This window comes from Dendropsophus ebraccatus, chromosome 14 (genome assembly GCF_027789765.1).
Source record: "Dendropsophus ebraccatus isolate aDenEbr1 chromosome 14, aDenEbr1.pat, whole genome shotgun sequence".
Lineage (NCBI taxonomy): Eukaryota > Metazoa > Chordata > Amphibia > Anura > Hylidae > Dendropsophus > Dendropsophus ebraccatus.
In genome coordinates this window covers 78,148,886-78,173,971 of record NC_091467.1, presented here as the reverse complement: position 1 = coordinate 78,173,971, position 25,086 = coordinate 78,148,886, and the positions used below count along the sequence as shown (strand labels likewise).

General features: G+C 46.8%; 1 protein-coding gene across 1 annotated transcript in view; it reads left to right on the top strand.

Annotated features, from left to right (window-relative positions):
- Window positions 1-365: 365 nt before the first annotated feature.
- Window positions 366-25,086, top strand: part of LOC138771677 (protein-glutamine gamma-glutamyltransferase 5-like) — an 87,478-nt gene continuing 62,757 nt past the window's right edge. Inside the window, exon 1 of the mRNA XM_069951554.1 lies at window positions 366-503. Coding sequence (XP_069807655.1) covers window positions 449-503 — 55 coding nt within the window. The 5' untranslated portion in view covers window positions 366-448. The remainder of the gene's footprint in view (window positions 504-25,086) is intronic.

The window sequence follows — 25,086 nt, the reverse complement described above, 5'->3', positions numbered from 1 at the left end:
ATGTCATCATGTCAATATGGACCAAAATCTCTGAGGAAGCTTCCAGCACCTTGTTGTATCTATGCCACCAAGAATTGGGGCAGTTCTGAGGCAAAAGGGGGTCCGACCCGTTACTAGCATGGTGTACCTAATAAAGTGGACGCTGAGTGTATAATGTGTAGCATATAACATGTAAGAGAAAGCTACGACATGATAACTCTGGGTGTGCTAAACCAGTATTTCAGCAGACAATAGTTTGGAGCGTGCTCCTGCCCCGTCATCCACCACCACACCTACATCACCTACATCACCTACATCAAGCAAAGTTGGCAAGAAAAAAATTGTAGCAAGTGAGCAAACCAGTTGTAATTTTAGTGAGAAAGTGAAGCTATGATTGGTGCGGCCCCACCTCGCCCCGCTGCTTTATATTCCATCCAGCAGACAACAAAGCTGTTACTGTCACCAGCTAATGGTGGACGGTGCTGAGCGCAGGAGGGAGACGGCCGAGAAGACAATGGCACAAGGTGGGTGATGTAGAGAGGAGGTCTGTGTGCCGGAGGAACTGACTGCATAAGCTGGAGGAACCGACTGTATGTGCTGGAGGATACGACTGCATGTGCTGGAGGAACCGACTGTATGAGCTAGAGGAACCGACTGTATAAGCTAGAGGAACCGACTGTATGAGCTAGAGGAACCGACTGTATGTGCTAGAGGAACCGACTGTATGTGCTGGAGGATACGACTGTATGTGCTAGAGGAACCGACTGTATAAGCCGGAGGAACCGACTGTATGTACCGAAGGAACCGACTGTATGTGCTAGAGGAACCGACTGCATGTGCTGGAGGAACCAACTGTATATGCTAGAGGAACTGACTGCATGTGCTAGAGGAACCCACTGTATCTGCTGGAGGAACTGACTGTATGTGCTAGAGGAACTGACTGTATGTGCTAGAGGAACTGACTGTGTGTGCCAGAGGAACCGACTGTATAAGCTGGAGGAACTGACTGCATATGCTAGAGGAACCGACTGTATGTGCTGGAGGATACGACTGTATGTGCTAGAGGATACGACTGTATGTGCTGGAGGATACGACTGCATGTGCTGGAGGAACCGACTGTATGTGCTGGAGGATACGACTGCATGTGCTAGAGGATGCGACTGTATGTGCTAGAGGAACCGACTGTATAAGCCGGAGGAACCGACTGTATGTACCGAAGGAACCGACTGTATGTGCTAGAGGAACCGACTGTATGTGCTGGAGGAACCAACTGTATATGCTAGAGGAACTGACTGCATGTGCTAGAGGAACCCACTGTATCTGCTGGAGGAACTGACTGTATGTGCTAGAGGAACTGACTGTATGTGCTAGAGGAACTGACTGTGTGTGCCAGAGGAACCGACTGTATAAGCTGGAGGAACTGACTGCATATGCTAGAGGAACCGACTGTATGTGCTGGAGGATACGACTGTATGTGCTAGAGGATACGACTGTATGTGCTGGAGGATACGACTGCATGTGCTGGAGGAACCGACTGTATAAGCCGGAGGAACCGACTGTATATGCTAGAGGAACCGACTGTATGTGCTGAAGGATACGACTGTATGTGCTAGAGGAACCGACTGTATAAGCCGGAGGAACCGACTGTATGTACCGAAGGAACCGACTGTATGTGCTAGAGGAACCGACTGCATGTGCTGGAGGAACCAACTGTATATGCTAGAGGAACTGACTGCATGTGCTAGAGGAACCCACTGTATCTGCTGGAGGAACTGACTGTATGTGCTAGAGGAACTGACTGTATGTGCTAGAGAAACTGACTGTGTGTGCCAGAGGAACCGACTGTATAAGCTGGAGGAACTGACTGCATATGCTAGAGGAACCGACTGTATGTGCTGGAGGATACGACTGTATGTGCTAGAGGATACGACTGTATGTGCTAGAGGATGCGACTGTATGTGCTGGAGGATACGACTGCATGTGCTGGAGGAACCGACTGTATGAGCTAGAGGAACCGACTGTATAAGCTAGAGGAACCGACTGTATGAGCTAGAGGAACCGACTGTATGTGCTGGAGGATACGACTGTATGTGCTAGAGGAACCGACTGTATAAGCCGGAGGAACCGACTGTATGTGCTAGAGGAACCGACTGCATGTGCTGGAGGAACCAACTGTATATGCTAGAGGAACTGACTGCATGTGCTAGAGGAACCCACTCTATCTGCTGGAGGAACTGACTGTATGTGCTAGAGGAACTGACTGTATGTGCTAGAGGAACTGACTGTGTGTGCCAGAGGAACCGACTGTATAAGCTGGAGGAACTGACTGCATATGCTAGAGGAACCGACTGTATGTGCTAGAGGAACCCACTGTATGTACCGAAGGAACTGACTGCATGTGCTAGAGTAACCGACTGTATGTGCTAGAGGAACCGACTGTATGTGCTGGAGGATACGACTGTATGTGCTGGAGGAACCCACTGTATGTGCTGGAGGAACCCACTGTATGTGCTAGAGGAAAGCACTGTATGTGCTAAAGGAACCGACTGTGTGTGCCAGGGGAACCGACGGTATAAGCCGGAGGAACCGACTGTAAATGCCAGAGGAACTGACTGTATGTGCTAGAGGAACCAACTGTATGTGTTAGAGTAACCGACTGTATATGCTGGAGGAACTGACTGTATGTGCTGGAGGAACCGACTGCATGTGCCGGAGGAACCGACTGCATGTGCCAGAGGAACTAACTGCATGTGCTAGAGCAGGGGGGCCAGTTCACTGTCTCTAAGACCGTCGAAGGGACGGACTATAAAAAAACAAACTATAATCAAATCCCAGTGCAAAATGCCACCCCCCCCCCCCTCCTCACTCCCCCTTTACACCCTCAACCAGCCCCCTCACCCCACTTTCAACTCCCCCCACTGCACCTTTATCCCCTCAAGCAGCACCTCACTCAGTTCAGCCCTGGGGAAAGGGGGGGGGGGGGCTTTTATCAGGATTTGGGTTCCTAGGAAGAAGCAGTGTGTGTATTACGGCATAGAACAGTGTGGCACCCCTACCAAATAATGTTCTACTGAGTACAAAAACATCATTCAGTGACTCACAGGTGACAGCTTCTTTGATCTGAGGCGTCACTTTCCTTTTCCTCTCCATCCGGCCCAGACCACCATGATTTCTTTCAGCTACAATTCGTCTCTTCAGAACCTGCCAGCCAGACAGACATCTCCGGCTCCGCCCTTTTCCAGCAACTTACTTCCTTTTTCCTTCCTTATAGGCCACAAACTGTAGTAATTCTGCTGTTTGGTGCAGTAAAGTCACTAGGTATGTGGGTTTCCCCCTGTATGTAGGATCCCCTGCTGTGCCCCCATATAGTAATAATGACCCCCTGCAATGTCCCTCATATAGTTATATTGTTCCCCTGCAATGTCCCCCATATAGTAATAATGTCCCCTGCAATGTCCCCCATATAGTTATATTGTCCGCCTGCAATGTCCCCCATATAGTCATATTGTTCCCCTGCAATGTCCTCCATATTGTTATATTGTCCCCCTGCAATGTCCCCCATATAGTTATATTGTTCCCCTGCAATGTCCCCCATATAGTTATGCACAAGCCAAAAAGACAGAAATGGCTGCACATCGCACCCATGGCTGACACGAAAGCTTATTCAGCTACATTTAAAACCAACATCAGAAGTTAGTATATAATTTGGCCAAACCATATTGCCTCATGTACCACGTGCAGGTCTTCTGATACACATGAGTCCCTAACCAAACATCATCACTGTGCCGGTCAGTGACCACAATCCCCGCAAAACGTGCACAAGCAGAGAAGAGGGGCCACGGAATGGCCCTGCAACCCCATTGTCACAGGACCAGACCCAAAAGGGCCCCTCCGGACCCCGCAGGCGCCACCGGCGGAAAAAGTGGACGCCAAGCAACACAAGTGTGAACAAGCTCTTACCTCTCTCCATTCCTCTGCAGGTAGAATGGGAAAATACTAGGAGATCCTCCCCTTATGTACACAGGTGCTTCCTGCTAATTTGGATCACATGGGTCTTACAAAGCACGAGTGCTAGCCGCAATGAAAAAAGGGACAGAATACATAAAATATGCACAAGCCACAAAGACAGAAATGGCTGCACATCACACCCATGGATGACACGAAAGCTTATTCAGCTACATTCGTGCTAGCCATGGGTGCGATGTGCAGCCATTTCTGTCTTTTTGGCTTGTGCATATTTTATGTATTCTGTCCCTTTTCTCATTGTGGCTAGCACTCGTGCTTTGTAAGACACATGTGATCCAAATTAGCAGGAAGCACCTGTGTACATAAGGGGAGGATCTCCTAGTATTTTCCCATTCTACCTGCAGAGGAATGGAGAGAGGTAAGAGCTTGTTCACACTTGTGTTGCTTGGCGTCCACTTTTTCCGCCGGTGGCGCCTGCGGGGTCCGGGGGGGCCTTTTAGGGTCTGGTCCTGTGACAATGGGGTTGCAGGGCCATTCCGTGGCCCCCCTTCTCTGCTTGCGCACGTTTTGCGGGGATTGTGGTCGCTGACCGGCACAGTGATGAGGTTTGGTTAGGGACTCGTGTATCAGAAGACCTGCACGTGGTACATGAGGCAATATGGTTTGGCCAAATTATATACTAACTTCTGATGTTGGTTTTAAATGTAGCTGAATAAGCTTTCGTGTCAGCCATGGGTGCGATGTGCAGCCATTTCTGTCTTTTTGGCTTGTCCCCCATATAGTTATATTGTTCCCCTGCAATGTCCCCCATATAGTAATAATGTCCCCTGCAATGTCCCCCATATAGTTATATTGTCCCCTGCAATGTCCCCCATATAGTTATATTGTCCCCCTGCAATGTCCCCCATATAGTTATATTGTCCCCTGCAATGTCCCCCATATAGTTATATTGTCCCCCTGCAATGTCCCCCATATAGTTATATTGTCCCCCTGCAATGTCCCTCATATAGTTATATTGTTCCCCTGCAATGTCCCTCATATAGTTATATTGTTCCCCTGCAATGCCCCCCATATAGTTATATTGTTCCCCTGCAATGCCCCCCATATAGTTATATTGTTCCCCTGCAATGTCCCTCATATAGTTATATTGTTCCCCTGCAATGCCCCCCATATAGTTATATTGTTCCCCTGCAATGCCCCCCATATAGTTATATTGTTCCCCTGCATTGTCCTCCATATAGTTATATTGTTCCCCTGCATTGTCCTCCATATTGTTATATTGTCCCGCATATAGTTATATTGTTCCTCTGCAATGTCCCCCATATATATTGTTCCCCTGCAATATTCCCATATAGTTATATTGTTCCTCTGCAATGTCCTCCATATAGTTATATTGTTCCCCTGCAATGTCCCCCATATAGTAATAATGTTCCCCTGCATTGTCCTCCATAATGTTATATTGTCCCCCTACAATGTCCCCCATATAGTTAAATTGTCCCCCTGCAATGTTCCTCATATAGTAATAATGCTCCCTGCAATGTCCCTCATATAGTTATATTGTCCCCCTGCAATGTCCCCCATATAGTTATATTGTTCCCCTGCAATGTCCCCCATATAGTTATATTGTCCCCCATATAGTAATAATGCTCCCTGCAATGTCCCCCATATAGTTATATTGTTCCCCTGCAATGTCCCTCATATAGTTATATTGTCCCCCTGCAATGTCCCCCATATAGTAATAATGTCCTCCTGCATTCTCCTCCATATAGTTATATTGTCCCCCTGCAATGTCCCCCATATAGTAATTATGCTCCCTGCAATGTCCCCCATATAGTTATATTGTCCCCTGCAATGTCCCCCATATAGTTATATTGTTCCCCTGCAATGTCCCCCATATAGTTATATTGTCCCCCTGCAATGTCCCCCATATAGTAATAATGTCCCCCTGCATTCTCCTCCATATAGTTATATTGTCCCCCTGCAATGTCCCCCATATAGTAATAATACTCCCTGCAATGTCCCCCATATAGTTATATTGTCCCCCATATAGTTATATTTTCCCCCTGCAATGTTCCCATATAGTTATATTGTTCCCCTGCAATGTCCCCCATATAGTTATATTGTCCCCCTGCAATGTCCCCCATATAGTAATAATGTCCCCTGCATTCTCCTCCATATAGTTATATTGTCCCCCTGCAATGTCCCCCATATAGTAATAATACTCCCTGCAATGTCCCCCATATAGTTATATTGTCCCCCATATAGTTATATTTTCCCCCTGCAATGTTCCCATATAGTTATATTGTTCCCCTGCAATGTCCCCCATATAGTTATATTGTTCCCCTGCAATGTCCCCCATATAGTTATATTGTTCCCCTGCAATGTCCCCCATATAGTTATATTGTCCCCCCTGCAATGTCCCCCATATAGTAATGATGTCCCCCATATAGTTATATTGTCCCCCTGCAATGTCCCCCATATAGTAATAATGTCCCCCTGCATTCTCCTCCATATAGTTATATTGTCCCCCTGCAATGTCCCCCATATAGTAATAATGCTCCCTGCAATGTCCCCCATATAGTAATAATACTCCCTGCAATGTCCCCCATATAGTTATATTGTCCCCCATATAGTTATATTGTTCCCGTGAAATGTCCCCCATATAGTTATATTGTCCCCCTGCAATGTCCCCCATATAGTAATAATGTCCCCCTGCAATGTCCCCCATATAGTTATAATGTCCCACTGCATTGCTACAAAAGAAACATAATTATACTCACCTAATACTGTCTTCATCTCTCCTGGCCTCTTCTCTCCTCTTCAGCTGGTCAGTCGCCGGAGGGATCCCCCAGCAGGTGCAGTGACGTCATCACTGCCCCTGACGGAAGATCCCTCAGAGATCTGACCGGAGGGATTCCAAGAGTGCGAGGGGCCCGCCCGGGGATGATGACCGCGGCGGCATGGATGCGGGGCAGGGGGCAGGGATAGGCAGCGGTGGAGTTTGGCTGCAGCTGGCGTTATCCGGAAGGGGTAGCTCTTTTATTGGTGGTCAGTGAGAGCAGTCCACCACTGACCACCAATGAAAGAGTTGTCCCTTCCGGAAGTGAGGCGGGGGCTGGCTAAATGGCCTCGGGGGCCGCATGCGGCCCGCGGGCCGTAGTTTGGGGGCCCCTGTGCTAGAGGAACCGACTGTGTGTTCCGGAGGAACTGACTGTATGTCCTAGAGGAACCCACTGTATATGCTAGAGGAGCTCACTGTATGTGCCGGAGGAACCGACTAAATGTGCCAGAGGATACGACTGTGTGTGCTAGAGGAACCGACTGTATGTGCCAGAGGATCCGACTGTATGTGCTAAAGGAGTCGACTGTATGGGATCTCATCTACCAACAGATGAAGCCAAAAGAAACCTCTAACAATGTGAGGTTATTAGGGTGGAACCTGAACTCCGAGCCAAGGGAGCGATGTCTGTGAATAGGTCTGTTATACCAATATTATATATTATATATGGTGCACAGGGGGTCTGAAAGCTGGGTGACCTCCATCATACTGACTACAAGATGCTGGGAAAGCTGGGTGACCATCATTATACTGACTACAAGATGCTGGGAAAGCTGGGTGACCTCCATCATATTGACCACAAGATGCTGGGAAAGCTGGGTGATCATCATTATACTGACTACAAGATGCTGGGAAAGCTTGGTGACCTCCATCATACTGAGTATAAGATGCTGGGAAAGCTGGGTGACCTCCATCATACTGACTACAAGATGCTGGGAAAGCTGGGTGACCTCCATATACTGACTACAATTCAAAATAATGGGAAAGCTGGGTGACCTCCATCATACTGAGAATAAGATGCTGGGAACGCTGGGTGACCTCCATCATTCTGAGTATAAGCTGCTGGGAAAGCTGGGTGACCTCCATCATACTGAGTATAAGATGCTGGGAAAGCTGGATGACCTCCATCATACTGAGAATAAGATAATGGGAAAGCTGGGTGACCTCCATCATACTGAGTATAAGATGCTGAGAAAGCTGGGTGACCTCCATTATACTGACTACAGGATACTGGGAAAGCTGGGTGACCTCCATTATACTGAATATTATACAAGATGCTGGGAAAGCTGGGTGACCTCCATCATACTGAGAATAAGATGCTGGGAACGCTGGGTGACCTCCATCATTCTGAGTATAAGCTGCTGGGAAAGCTGGATGACCTCCATCATACTGAGAATAAGATAATGGGAAAGCTGGGTGACCTCCATCATACTGAGTATAAGATGCTGAGAAAGCTGGGTGACCTCCATTATACTGACTACAGGATACTGGGAAAGCTGGGTGATCTCCATTATACTGAATACTATACAAGATGCTGGGAAAGCTGGGTGACCTCCATCATACTGACTACTATACAAGATGCTGGGTGACCTCCCTTATACTGACTACAACATGCTGGGAAAGCTGGGTGACAGTACATATACATAGTCATTTACAATACCTATACATAGTCATATACAGTACATATAAATAGTCACATACAGTACACATACATAGTCCCATACAGTACACATAGTCACATACAGTACACATACATAGTCATATACATAGTCACATACAGTACATATACATAGTCATATACATAGTCACATACAGTACATATACATAGTCACAAACATAGTCACATACAGTACACATACAGTACATATACATAGTCACATACAGTACATATACATAGTCACATACATAGTCACATACAGTACACATACATAGTCAAATACAGTACACATACATAGTCACATACAGTACATATACATAGTCCCATACAGTACATATACATAGTCACATACAGTACATATACATAGTCACATACAGTACATATACATAGTCACATACATAGTCACATACAGTACATATACATAGTCACATACAGTACATATACATAGTCACATACATAGTCACATACAGTACATATAAATAGTCACATACAGTACATATACATAGTCACATACAGTACATATACATAGTCACATACAGTACACATACATAGTCACATACAGTACATATACATAGTCACATACAGTACACATACATAGTCACATACAGTACACATACATAGTCACATACACTACACATACAGTCACATACAGTACACATACATAGTCACATACAGTACACATACATAGTCACATACAGTACACATACATAGTCACATACACTACACATACAGTCACATACAGTACACATACATAGTCACATACAGTACATATAAATAGTCACATACAGTACATATACATAGTCACATACAGTACACATACATAGTCACATACAGTACATATACATAGTCACATACAGTACACATACATAGTCACATACAGTACACATACATAGTCACATACAGTACACATACATAGTCACATACAGTACATATACATAGTCACATACAGTACACATACATAGTCACATACAGTACATATACATAGTCACATACAGTACATATAGTCACATACATAGTCACATACAGTATATATACATAGTCATATACATAGTCATAGTCACATACAGTACATATACATAGTCACATACAGTACACATACATAGTCACATACAGTACATATACATAGTCACATACATAGTCACATACAGTACATATACATAGTCACATACAGTACACATACATAGTCACATACAGTACATATACATAGTCACATACATAGTCACATACAGTACATATACATAGTCACATACAGTACATATACATAGTCAAATACAGTACACATACATAGTCACATACAGTACACATACATAGTCACATACACTATACATACAGTCACATACAGTACACATACATAGTCACATACAGTACATATACATAGTCACATACAGTACATATAGTCACATACATAGTCACATACAGTATATATACATAGTCATATACATAGTCATAGTCACATACAGTACATATACATAGTCACAGTACACATACATAGTCACATACAGTACATATACATAGTCACATACAGTACACATACATAGTCACATACAGTACATATACATAGTCACATACAGTACACATACAGTACACATACATAGTCACATACATAGTCACATACAGTACATATACATAGTCACATACAGTACATATACATAGTCACATACAGTACACATACATAGTCACATACAGTACACATACATAGTCACATACAGTACATATACATAGTCACATACATAGTCACATACATAGTCACATACAGTACATATACATAGTCACATACAGTACATATAAATAGTCACACATAGTCACATACAGTATATATACATAGTCATATACATAGTCATAGTCACATACAGTACATATACATAGTCACATACAGTATATATACATAGTCACATACAGTACACATACATAGTCACATACAGTACACATACAGTCACATACAGTACATATACATAGTCACATACAGTACATATACATAGTCACATACAGTACACATACATAGTCACATACAGTACATATACATAGTCCCATACAGTACATATACATAGTCACATACATAGTCACATACAGTACACATACATAGTCACTTACAGTACACATACATAGTCACATACTTTACATATACATAGTCACATACATAGTCACATACAGTACATATACATAGTCACATACAGTACACATACATAGTCATATACTTGTACATTGCAGCCTGAGAACCCCTGTCCACACAGAACATTGTGTTACACAAGAACGGTGAACATCCTTATTACGTGACAAATGTACAATAATAAAGGCGCGGTGTGCGGCATGCTGATTATTAGCGGCTGCCTGTTGTGTCATGATGTGTGACTGTGGCGGCTGGGTATGACCCATCCCTAGGGCAGGGTATACAGGAGCAGGCAGCTGGGAGCCTGAAGGAATGGAGCCTACTAATTGTAACCCTTTATAATAAGCTAAACTTACTATGATCAAATAATAGACCAAACAATTGGTATTAACTTAATTTATAAAAATTTGTCAAAATAGACACATTTTAAAACCCCATAGATACTTAAATTCATAAATATATCAACAGACATGAATAGTCGAGCTCTTCCAGCTCCGCCCATACATTCAACCATGTCATAATCAAATAAAAAAAAAATAAAAAAAAAAAAATATATATATATATATATATACACACTCAGCGGCCACTTTATTAGGTACACCATGCTAGTAACGGGTTGGACCCCCTTGGGCCCTCAGAACTGCCCCAATTCTTGGTGGCATAGATACAACAAGGTGCTGGAAGCTTCCTCAGAGATTTTGGTCCATAGTGACATGATGACATCACACAGTTGCCGCAGATTTGTCGGCTGCACATCCATGATGCCAATCTCCCGTTCCACCACATCCCAAAGATGCTCTATTGGATTGAGATCTGGTGACTGTGGAGGCCATTGGAGCACAGTGACCTCATTGTCATGTTCAAGAAACCAGTCTGAGATGATTCTAGCTTTATGACATGGCGCATTATCCTGCTGAAAGTCGCCATCAGATGTTGGGTCCATTGTGGTCATAAAGGGATGGACATGGTCAGCAACAATACTCAGGTAGGCTGTGGCGTTGCAACCATGCTCAATTGGTACCAAGGGGCCCAAAGAGTGCCAAGAAAATATTCCCCACACCATGACACCACCACCACCAGCCTGAACCGTTGATACAAGGCAGGATGGATCCATGCTTTCATGTTGTTGGCGCCAAATTCTGACCCTACCATCCGAATGTCGCAGCAGAAATCGAGACTCATCAGACCAGGCAACGTTTTTCCAATCTTCTACTGTCCAATTTCGATGAGCTTGTACAAATTGTAGCCTCAGTTTCCTGTTCTTAGCTGAGCGGAGTGGCACCCGGTGTGGTCTTCTGCTGCTGTAGCCCATCTGCCTCAGAGTTGGCCGTACTGTGCGGTCAGAGATGCTCTTCGGCCTACCTTGGCTGTAACGGTTGGCTATTTGAGTCACTGTTGCCTTTCTATCAGCTGGAACCAGTCTGCCCATTCTCCTCTGACCTCTGGCATCAACAAGGCATTTCCGCCCACAGAACGGCCGCTCACTGGATGGTTTTTCTTTTTCGGACCATTCTCTGTAAACCCTAGAGATGGTTGTGCGTGAAAATCCCAGTAGATCAGCAGTTTCTGAAATACTCAGACCAGCCCTTCTGGCACCAACAACAACCACGTTCAAAGGCCTCAAATCCCCTTTCTTCCCCATACTGATGCTCGGTTTGAACTGCAGGAGATTGTCTTGACCATGTCTACATGCCTAAATGCACTGAGTTGCCGCCATGTGATTGGCTGATTAGAAATTAAGTGGTAACGTGCAGTTGGACAGGTGTACCTAATAAAGTGGCCGGTGGGTGTATATATATATATATATATATATATATATATATATATATATATATATATATATGTATATATATAACTGAGAGGCCTTTTCTTTATTAGAACGGCTTCACCCCACAGGAAAAGAAACTAAAGGGACTTAAAGGGGTAGTGCGGCGGTAAAGAATTATTGACAGAATAACACACATTACAAACTTATACAACTCTGTAATGTATGTTATGTCTGTGAATGGCCCCCTTCCCTGTGTCCTCCCACCCCCACCCGTGTACCCGGAAGTGTGGTGCGCTATACATACCTGTCACATGCCGACCCCGTCTCCGATCTTCAGTCAGTGACGTCTTCTTCGGGCCCTCTGCAGCGTCATCCGATGCTCAGCTGCGATTGGCTGAGCATAACTGTGCTCAGCCAATCGCGGCTGAGCAGCTGATGATGCGGCCGCAGCTTCTATTCTTCTCTCCTAAATCTTCCACAGCGCGGGCAAAGTGACAGAAAATTCCCTGTACCAGCTCCTAAATAAGCTCTGACCACGCCCCCTCCCTGTGTCTCCTCCAATCCCTAGGTGTCCCTCAGAGGCAAGCTTTACCCTGAAGCCCCAGATACACTCTTTCTATAGGTTGCCTCTTAACCAATCAGAAGCTCCCTTAAAGCCACCAATCCCAGGCCAGCATACACATGTGAGGCAGAGGGCAGCTCCTCCCAGATACCAGCCTGCTATTGGTTACTTAACTCCCCAATCCTCACCTACTAGCTCCTGAGGTAATTTCTTTAAACCTTTCACTATTAACCCTTCCCCTGCTGCCCATTCCTTCATGTTAACCCCTCCTAATGGTCCGAGGTTAATCAGAACGTCAGTGTCCTCCCAGTGATTGTGTAATCCCTAATAGTATCTCCCCATCCCGGATCCTGTCCGTCCCTAATAGTATCTCCCCATCCCGGATCCTGTCCGTCCCTAATAGTATCTCCCCATCCCGGATCCTGTCCGTCCCTAATAGTATCTCCCCATCCCGGATCCTGTCCGTCCCTAATAGTATCTCCCCATCCCGGATCCTGTCCGTCCCTAATAGTATCTCCCCATCCCGGATCCTGTCCGTCCCTTATACATCACCCCGGATCCTGTCCGTCCCTAATAGTATCTCCCCATCCCGGATCCTGTCCGTCCCTTATACATCACCCCGGATCCTGTCCGTCCCTAATAGTATCTCCCCATCCCGGATCCTGTCCGTCCCTTATACATCACCCCGGATCCTGTCCGTCCCTTATACATCACCCCGGATCCTGTCCGTCCCTTATACATCACCCCGGATCCTGTCCGTCCTTAATAGTATCTCCCCATCCCGCATCCTGTCCGTCCCTTATACATCACCCCGGATCCTGTCCGTCCCTTATACATCACCCGGATCCTGTCAGTCCCTTATACATCACCCCGGATCCTGTCCGTCCCTTATACATCACCCCGGATCCTGTCCGTCCCTTATACATCAACCCGGATCCTGTCCGTCCCTTATACATCACCCCGGATCCTGTCCGTCCCTTATACATCACCCCGGATCCTGTCCGTCCCTTATACATCACCCCGGATCCTGTCCGTCCCTTATACATCACCCCGCATCCTGTCCGTCCCTTATACATCACCCCGGATCCTGTCCGTCCCTTATACATCACCCCGGATCCTGTCCGTCCCTTATACATCACCCCGGATCCTGTCCGTCCCTTATACATCACCCCGGATCCTGTCCGTCCCTTATACATCACCTCGGATCCTGTCCGTCCCTTATACATCACCCCGGATCCTGTCCGTCCCTTATACATCACCCCGGATCCTGTCCGTCCCTTATACATCACCCCGGATCCTGTCCGTCCCTTATACATCACCCGGATCCTGTCCGTCCCTTATACATCACCCCGGATCCTGTCCGTCCCTTATACATCACCCCGGATCCTGTCCGTCCCTTATACATCACCCCGGATCCTGTCCGTCCCTTATACATCACCCCGGATCCTGTCCGTCCCTTATACATCACCCCGGATCCTGTCCGTCCCTTATACATCACCCCGGATCCTGTCCGTCCCTTATACATCACCCCGGATCCTGTCCGTCCCTTATACATCACCCCGGATCCTGTCCGTCCCTTATACATCACCCCGGATCCTGTCCGTCCCTTATACATCACCCCGGATCCTGTCCGTCCCTTATACATCACCCCGGATCCTGTCCGTCCCTTATACATCACCCCGGATCCTGTCCGTCCCTTATACATCACCCCGGATCCTGTCCGTTCCTTATACATCACCCCGGATCCTGTCCGTCCCTTATACATCACCCCGGATCCTGTCCGTCCCTTATACATCACCCCGCATCCTGTCCGTCCCTTATACATCACCCCGGATCCTGCCCGTCCCTTATACATCACCCCGGATCCTGTCCGTCCCTTATACATCACCCCGGATCCTGTCCGTCCCTTATACATCACCCCGGATCCTGTCCGTCCCTTATACATCACCCCGGATCCTGTCCGTCCCTTATACATCACCCCGGATCCTGTCCGTCCCTTATACATCACCCGGATCCTGTCCGTCCCTTATACATCACCCCGGATCCTGTCCGTCCCTTATACATCACCCCGGATCCTGTCCGTCCCTTATACATCACCCCGGATCCTGTCCGTCCCTTATACATCACCCCGGATCCTGTCCGTCCCTTATACATCACCCCGGATCCTGTCCGTCCCTTATACATCACCCCGGATCCTGTCCGTCCCTTATACATCACCCCGGATCCTGTCCGTCCCTTATACATCACCCCGGATCCTGTCCGTCCCTTATACATCACCCCGGATCCTGTCCGTCCCTTATACATCACCCGGATCCTGTCCGTCCCTTATACATCACCCCGGATCCTGTCCGTCCCTTATACATCACCCCGGATCCTGTCCGTCCCTTATACATCACCCCGGATCCTGTCCGTCCCTTATACATCACCCGGATCCTGTCCGTCCCTTATACATCACCCCGGATCCTGTCCGTCCCTTATACATCACCCCGGATCCTGTCCGTCCCTTATACATCACCCCGGATCCTGTCCGTCCCTTATACATCACCCCGGATCCTGTCCGTCCCTTATACATCACCCCGCATCCTGTCCGTCCCTTATACATCACCCCGCATCCTGTCCGTCCCTTATACATCACCCCGGATCCTGTCCGTCCCTTATACATCACCCCGGATCCTGTCCGTCCCTTATACATCACCCCGGATCCTGTCCGTCCCTTATACATCACCCCGGATCCTGTCCGTCCCTTATACATCACCCCGGATCCTGTCCGTCCCTTATACATCACCCCGGATCCTGTCCGTCCCTTATACATCACCCCGGATCCTGTCCGTCCCTTATACATCACCCCGGATCCTGTCCGTCCCTTATACATCACCCGGATCCTGTCCGTCCCTTATACATCACCCGGATCCTGTCCGTCCCTTATACATCACCCCGGATCCTGTCCGTCCCTTATACATCACCCCGGATCCTGTCCGTCCCTTATACATCACCCGGATCCTGTCCGTCCCTTATACATCACCCCGGATCCTGTCCGTCCCTTATACATCACCCCGGATCCTGTCCGTCCCTTATACATCACCCGGATCCTGTCCGTCCCTTATACATCACCCCGGATCCTGTCCGTCCCTTATACATCACCCCGGATCCTGTCCGTCCCTTATACATCACCCCGCATCCTGTCCGTCCCTTATACATCACCCCGGATCCTGTCCGTCCCTTATACATCACCCGGATCCTGTCCGTCCCTTATACATCACCCCGGATCCTGTCCGTCCCTTATACATCACCCCGGATCCTGTCCGTCCCTTATACATCACCCCGGATCCTGTCCGTCCCTTATACATCACCCCGGATCCTGTCCGTCCCTTATACATCACCCCGGATCCTGTCCGTCCCTTATAGCCCTGACTGGTTGTTGGACACGGAGATACAGACATATACGTTCCCTCCCATACGCCCCGGGCCGTCCATCATCGCCGTCTGTTGTCAAAGCAAATCAACCAGCAGGATAATTATATATTATAAATCTCCTGAGTATTCTGTGTTTATAGTAATAACATGTACTGGGCTTCTCTGTGACCTAATACTGGGGGGAGGGGGGTGTACCTGTATATATAGGCGGCAGGCGGGCGGGGGGGGGGGGGGGGGGGAATGTGACAGACATCCCAGTATGGAAGGGGTTACATCAAGCACTAAGCGTCTCTGAGAAGCCACAGAGAAGGGGACAGGGGATACTGGTCATATCCTATATAATATTACAGTGATGCATTGTGGGATAGTATAGATAGTGGTCATATCCTATATAATATTACAGCGATGCATTGTGGGATAGTATAGATAGTGGTCATTTCCTATATAATATTACAGTGATGCATTGTGGGATAGTATAGATACTGGTTATATCCTATATAATATTACAGTGATGCATTGTGGGATAGTATAGATACTGGTTATATCCTATATAATAGATGAGTGATGCATTGTGGGATAGTATAGATACTGGTCATATCCTATATAATAGATGAGTGATGCATTGTGGGATAGTATAGATACTGGTTATATCCTATATAATAGATGAGTGATGCATTGTGGGATAGTATAGATACTGGTCATATCCTATATAATAGATGAGTGATGCATTGTGGGATAGTATAGATACTGGTTATATCCTATATAATAGATGAGTGATGCATTGTGGGATAGTATAGATACTGGTTATATCCTATATAATAGATGAGTGATGCATTGTGGGATAGTATAGATACTGGTCATATCCTATATAATAGATGAGTGATGCATTGTGGGATAGTATAGATACTGGTCATATCCTATATAATAGATGAGTGATGCATTGTGGGATAGTATAGATACTGGTCATATCCTATATAATAGATGAGTGATGCATTGTGGGATAGTATAGATACTGGTTATATCCTATATAATAGATGAGTGATGCATTGTGGGATAGTATAGATAGTGGTTATATCCTATATAATATTACAGTGATGCATTGTGGGATAGTATAGATACTGGTCATATCCTATATAATAGATGAGTGATGCATTGTGGGATAGTATAGATACTGGTTATATCCTATATAATAGATGAGTGATGCATTGTGGGATAGTATAGATACTGGTCATATCCTATATAATAGATGAGTGATGCATTGTGGGATAGTATAGATAGTGGTCATATCCTATATAATATTACAGTGATGCATTGTGGGATAGTATAGATACTGGTCATATCCTATATAATATTACAGTGATGCATTGTGGGATAGTATAGATACTGGTTATATCCTATATAATATTACAGTGATGCATTGTGGGATAGTATAGATACTGGTTATATCCTATATAATAGATGAGTGATGCATTGTGGGATAGTATAGATACTGGTTATATCCTATATAATAGATGAGTGATGCATTGTGGGATAGTATAGATACTGGTCATATCCTATATAATAGATGAGTGATGCATTGTGGGATAGTATAGATACTGGTTATATCCTATATAATATTACAGTGATGCATTGTGGGATAGTATAGATAGTGGTCATATCCTATATAATATTACAGTGATGCATTGTGGGATAGTATAGATACTGGTTATATCCTATATAATAGATGAGTGATGCATTGTGGGATAGTATAGATACTGGTCATATCCTATATAATAGATGAGTGATGCATTGTGGGATAGTATAGATACTGGTCATATCCTATATAATAGATGAGTGATGCATTGTGGGATAGTATAGATACTGGTTATATCCTATATAATATTACAGTGATGCATTGTGGGATAGTATAGATACTGGTCATATCCTATATAATATTACAGTGATGCATTGTGGGATAGTATAGATACTGGTCATATCCTATATAATAGATGAGTGATGCATTGTGGGATAGTATAGATACTGGTCATATCCTATATAATAGATGAGTGATGCATTGTGGGATAGTATAGATACTGGTCATATCCTATATAATAGATGAGTGATGCATTGTGGGATAGTATAGATACTGGTTATATCCTATATAATATTACAGTGATGCATTGTGGGATAGTATAGATAGTGGTCATATCCTATATAATAGATGAGTGATGCATTGTGGGATAGTATAGATACTGGTTATATCCTATATAATAGATGAGTGATGCATTGTGGGATAGTATAGATAGTGGTTATATCCTATATAATATTACAGTGATGCATTGTGGGATAGTATAGATACTGGTCATATCCTATATAATAGATGAGTGATGCATTGTGGGATAGTATAGATACTGGTTATATCCTATATAATAGATGAGTGATGCATTGTGGGATAGTATAGATACTGGTCATATCCTATATAATAGATGAGTGATGCATTGTGGGATAGTATAGATAGTGGTCATATCCTATATAATATTACAGTGATGCATTGTGGGATAGTATAGATAGTGGTCATATCCTATATAATATTACAGTGATGCATTGTGGGATAGTATAGATACTGGTTATATCCTATATAATAGATGAGTGATGCATTGTGGGATAGTATAGATACTGGTCATATCCTATATAATAGATGAGTGATGCATTGTGGGATAGTATAGATACTGGTTATATCCTATATAATAGATGAGTGATGCATTGTGGGATAGTATAGATAGTGGTTATATCCTATATAATAGATGAGTGATGCATTGTGGGATAGTATAGATACTGGTTATATCCTATATAATATTACAGTGATGCATTGTGGGATTCTCCGCCCCTCCGCTTTGGCTTTGTTGCTGTTGGATTCTGCTTTGTTTCCTTCCTGGCAGACACATGAGATGGCGTCAGCTGCTGAATAATCCCGTCACCCCCGGATTGAGCAATACTCTCACTGTCATCTGCTGGGGGTGGGAATATTCTGCCCGGTCCCCATAATATATAATCTGGCCCCTCATCCCTGCAAGTAGGGACCATAGGAGAGAGATGATATCCCTGCGCATAGGGACTGCTATAATAATAACTAGCAGGGGGCCAATAATAACTAGCTGGGAGCCAGTAATAACTAGCGGGGGAGCCAGTCATAACTAGCGGGGGAGCCAGTCATAACTAGCGGGGGGGGGCAGTAATAACTAGCGGGGGAGCCAGTAATAACTAGCGGGGGGGGGCAGTAATAACTAGCGGGGGGCCAGTAATAACTAGCGGGGGGGGGGGGCAGTAATAACTAGCGGGGGGCCAGTAATAAAAAGCGGGGGGGGGGGCAGGAATAACTAGCGGGGGGGGGCAATAATAACTAGCGGGGGGGGGGGCAGTAATAACTAGCGGGGGGGGAGCCAGTAATAACTAGCAGGGGGCCAATAATAACTAGCAGGGGGAGCCAGTAATAACTAGCGGGGGGGGGGGGGCAGTAATAACTAGCGGGGGAGCCAGTAATAACTAGCGGGGGGGGGGGGGCAGTAATAACTAGCAGGGGCCAATAATAACTAGCGGGTAGCCAGTAATAACTAGCAGGGGGAGCCAGTAATAACTAGCAGGGGGAGCCAGTAATAACTAGCGGGGGAGCCAGTAATAACTAGCGGGGGGGGGGGGCAGTAATAACTAGCAGGGGGCCAATAATAACTAGCGGGGGGGCCAATAATAACTAGCGGGGGAGCCAGTAATAACTAGCAGGGGGAGCCAGTAATAACTAGCGGGGGGGGGCAGTAATAACTAGCGGGGGGGCCAATAATAACTAGCGGGGGAGCCAGTAATAACTAGCAGGGGGAGCCAGTAATAACTAGCGGGGGGGCCAGTAATAACTAGCGGGGGAGCCAGTAATAACTAGCGGGGGAGCCAGTAATAACTAGCAGGGGGGGCCAATAATAACTAGCGGGGGGGGGGCCAGTAATAACTAGCGGGGGGGGCCAGTAATATCTAGCGGGGGGGCCAGTAATAACTAGCGGGGAGCCAGTAATAACTAGCGGGGGAGCCAGTAATAACTAGCGGGGGGGGGGGCCAGTAATAACTAGCGGGGGAGCCAGTAATAACTAGCGGGGGAGCCAGTAATAACTAGCGGGGGGGGGGGGGGGGGCAGTAATAACTAGCGGGGAGCCAGTAATAACTAGCGGGGGAGCCAGTAATAACTAGCGGGGAGCCAGTAATAACTAGCGGGGGAGCCAGTAATAACTAGCGGGGGGGGCCAGTAATAACTAGCGGGGGGGCCAGTAATAACTAGCGGGGGGCCAGTAATAACTAGCGGGGGAGCCAGTAATAACTAGCGGGGGAGCCAGTAATAACTAGCGGGGGGCCAATAATAACTAGCGGGGGGCCAGTAATAACTAGCGGGGGGCCAATAATAACTAGCGGGGGGGCAGTAATAACTAGCGGGGGGCCAATAATAACTAGCGGGGGGCCAGTAATAACTAGCGGGGGGCCAATTATAACTAGCGGGGGGGCCAATAATAACAAGCGGGGGGGCCAGTAATAACTAGCGGGGGGGGGCAGTAATAACTAGCGGAAGACCAATAATAACTAGCGGGGAGCCAGTATTAACTAGCGGGGGGGTCCAGTAATAACTAGCGGAGTAGCAATAATAACTAGCAGAGGACCAATAATAACTAGTGGGGGACCAATAATAACTAGCAGGGGGCCAGTAATAACTAACGGGGGGAGGGGCAGTAATAACTAGCAGAGGACCAATAATAACTAGCGGGGGGGGAGCCAGTAATAACTAGCGGGGGGGGCTAGTAATAACTAGCGGGGGAGCCAGTAATAACTAGCGGGGGAGCCAGTAATAACTAGCGGGGGAGCCAGTAATAACTAGCGGGGGAGCCAGTAATAACAAGCGGGGGGGCCAGTAATAACTAGCAGAGGACCAATAATAACTAGCGGGGGGGGAGCCAGTAATAACTAGCGGGGGGGGGGGCAATAATAACTAGCGGGGGGGGGGCAGTAATAACTAGCGGGGGAGCCAGTAATAACTAGCGGGGGAGCCAGTAATAACTAGCAGGGGGGGCCAGTAATAACTAGCGGGGGGCCAGTAATAACTAGCGGGGGGGGGGGGGCAATAATAACTAGCGGGGGGGGCAGTAATAACTAGCGGGGGCCAATAATAACTAGCAGGGGGCCAATAATAACTAGCAGGGGGCCAGTAATAACTAGCAGGGGGCCAATAATAACTAGTGGGGGGCCAATAATAACTAGCAGGGGGCCAGTAATAACTAGCGGGGAGCCGATAATAACTAGCGGAGGGGCCAGTAATAATTAGCGGGGGGGGCAATAATAACTAGCGGGGGGGGGCAATAATAACTAGCGGGGAGCCAGTAATAACTAGCGGGGTGGGCCAGTAATAACTAGCAGGGGGCCAATAATAACTAGCGGGGGGGGGGCAGTAATAACTAGCGGGGGAGCCAGTAATAACTAGCGGGGGGGGGCAGTAATAACTAGCGGGGGGGGGCAGTAATAACTAGCGGGGGGGGGGCAGTAATAACTAGCAGAGGACCAATAATAACTAGCGGGGGGGGGCAATAATAACTAGCGGGGGCCAATAATAACTAGCAGGGGGCCAATAATAACTAGCAGGGGGCCAGTAATAACTAGCAGGGGGCCAATAATAACTAGTTGGGGGCCAATAATAACTAGCAGGGGGCCAGTAATAACTAGCGGGGAGCCGATAATAACTAGCGGAGGGGCCAGTAATAATTAGCGGGGGGGGGCAATAATAACTAGCGGGGGGGGGCAATAATAACTAGCGGGGAGCCAGTAATAACTAGCGGGGTGGGCCAGTAATAACTAGCAGGGGGCCAATAATAACTAGCGGGGGGGGGGGCAGTAATAACTAGCGGGGGAGCCAGTAATAACTAGCGGGGGGGGGGCAGTAATAACTAGCGGGGGGGGCAGTAATAACTAGCAGAGGACCAATAATAACTAGCGGGGGGGGGGCAATAATAACTAGCGGGGGGCCAATAATAACTAGCAGGGGGCCAATAATAACTAGCAGCGGGCCTGTAATAACTAGCAGGGGGCCAATAATAACTAGTGGGGGGCCAATAATAACTAGCAGGGGGCCAGTAATAACTAGCGGGGAGCCAATAATAACTAGTGGGGGGCCAATAATAACTAGCAGGGGGCCAGTAATAACTAGCGGGGAGCCAATAATAACTAGTGGGGAGCCGATAATAACTAGCAGGGGGTCAAAAATAAGTAGCGGGGGAGGGGCAGTAATAACTAGCGGGGGAGCCAGTAATAACTAGCAGGGGCCAATAATAACTAGCGGGGGGGGCAATAATAACTAGCGGGGGGGGGGCCAATATTAACTAGCAGGGGGCCAATAATAACTAGTGGGGGGGGGCAGTAATAACTAGCGAAGGGGGCAGTAATAACTAGCAGGGGGGGCCAGTAATAACTAGCGGGGGGCCAGTAATAACTAGTGGGGGGAGGGGCAGTAATAACTAGCGGGGGGGGGCAGTAATAACTAGCGGGGGAGCCAGTAATAACTAGTGGGGGGAGGGGCAGTAATAACTAGCGGGGGGGGCAGTAATAACTAGCAGAGGACCAATAATAACTAGCGGGGGGGCCAGTAATAACTAGCAGAGGACCAATAATAACTAGCGGGGGGGGCCAGTAATAACTAGCGGGGGGGCCAGTAATAACTAGCGGGGGAGCCAGTAATAACTAGCGGGGGAGCCAGTAATAACTAGCGGGGGAGCCAGTAATAACTAGCGGGGAGCCAGTAATAACTAGCGGGGGGGGGGGGGGCAGTAATAACTAGCGGGAGGGGGGGGGCAGTAATAACTAGCAGAGGACCAATAATAACTAGCGGGGGGCCAATAATAACTAGCAGGGGGCCAATAATAACTAGCAGGGGCCAATAATAACTAGTGGGGGGCCAATAATAACTAGCAGGGGGCCAGTAATAACTAGCGGGGAGCCAATAATAACTAGCGGGGGGCCAATAATAACTAGCAGGGGGCCAATAATAACTAGCAGGGGCCAATAATAACTAGTGGGGGGCCAATAATAACTAGCAGGGGGCCAGTAATAACTAGCGGGGAGCCAATAATAACCAGTGGGGAGCCAGTAATAACTAGCGGGGGCCAATAATAACTAGCGGGGGGGGGGGGCAATAATAACTAGCGGGGGCCAATATTAACTAGCAGGGGGCCAATAATAACTAGCAGGGGGCCAATAATAACTAGCAGGGGCCCAAAAATAACTAGCAGGGGAGCCGATAATGAATTGTGGGGGCCCATAATAACTAGGGATAAGAGAAACAGATGGCTGATCTCAGGGAGACTATCCAAAAAAAAACACTGTTGGCTGCTGGTTAAAGAGCTCAATGCAGTGACATTCTTAGTGCATTGCCCCTTGGGAAATACAAATAGGCAAAAAAAGAGCCTGTGGAGCCAAATTTAAGAGTCTGAAAACACAGGACCAGCCAGATATCCCTCCGGGAAGGCCCCAGCCAAGGGGCGGCTCCTGTTAGGAAACCACCAAATCCACCATATTAAGTGGCCCTATAAGTCAATGTAATGACAAGGGAAACACCAAGGCCAGGTTCCATCCACAGACAGCTGTTTCAGGGTGTTGCCCCTCATCAGTGTGGAGCAGGATTCTGGCTATCTGGGAGCAATGCCTAGTAGAGCCATAAGAGAAACAGATCACTGATCTCAGGGAGACCGGCCAAACGACAACACTGACGGCTGCGGTTTCTCTTATGGCTCTACCAGTCATTGCTCCCACCTAGCCAGAATCCTGCTCCACACTGATGGGGGGCAACACCCTGAAACAGCTGTATGTGGATGGTTACCTAGCCTTGGTTTATCCCTTGTCATTACATTGACTTATAGGGCCACTTCATATGGTGCTTTCCCTACCGGAAAACAATAACAGTATAATAGATTATCCTCAATGAGAACAGGAGGACACGGTGACCCTTTCCATTCTGTACCATTGTAAGGCCTGTGAAGTGGGAGCCCGGCTATAATGTCAATGGTTCTTTGCTAACTTTAAAGTGTAGCTATTGTTGTATATAATTTTATTTACTTTGTGATCTGTTTTGCCGTATACCATATTTATATCTTTGATTCCGTTTCTTTCTGCATAGATCAACAATAGAAGCAAATATAATAAACTGTGTAATATATCTTATCGGATAAAATGCTTCTTTCTCTTGTTTTCCTGCATCTCCCCCCTAAGCTGTTTTCCACTCTAAAAATTCTGCACTGTCCTGTAGCTAGCAAGGCAACTCTATGGAGGTGGGAGGAGGAGGAGTACCTATTCAGACAGAGGGAAGAGACAGCTCTGTAAGTAAGAGGTCTCATCCCAGTTTAGACTACATAACACATTTATTATGGCTTCCTTGCTGCTGCTTTTTAGGCTGTAAACCAGAGCAGTGCAGGATCTCCTCCTCTGTGCGATTATAAGCCCTCACGAATAGAGTCCTCTCACTATGTAATACCTGGCGGGCAGGCTCCTCTCTCCCTATGTAATACCTGGTGGGCAGGCTCCTCTCCCCCTATGTAATACCTGGCGGGCAGGCTCCTCTCTCCCTATATAATACCTGGCGGGCAGGCTCCTCTCTCACTATGTAATACCTGGCGGGCAGGCTCCTCTCTCCCTATGTAATACCTGGCGGGCAGGCTCCTCTCTCACTATGTAATACCTGGTGGACAGGCTCCTCTCTCCCTATGTAATATCTGGCGGGCAGGCTCCTCTCTCCCTATGTAAT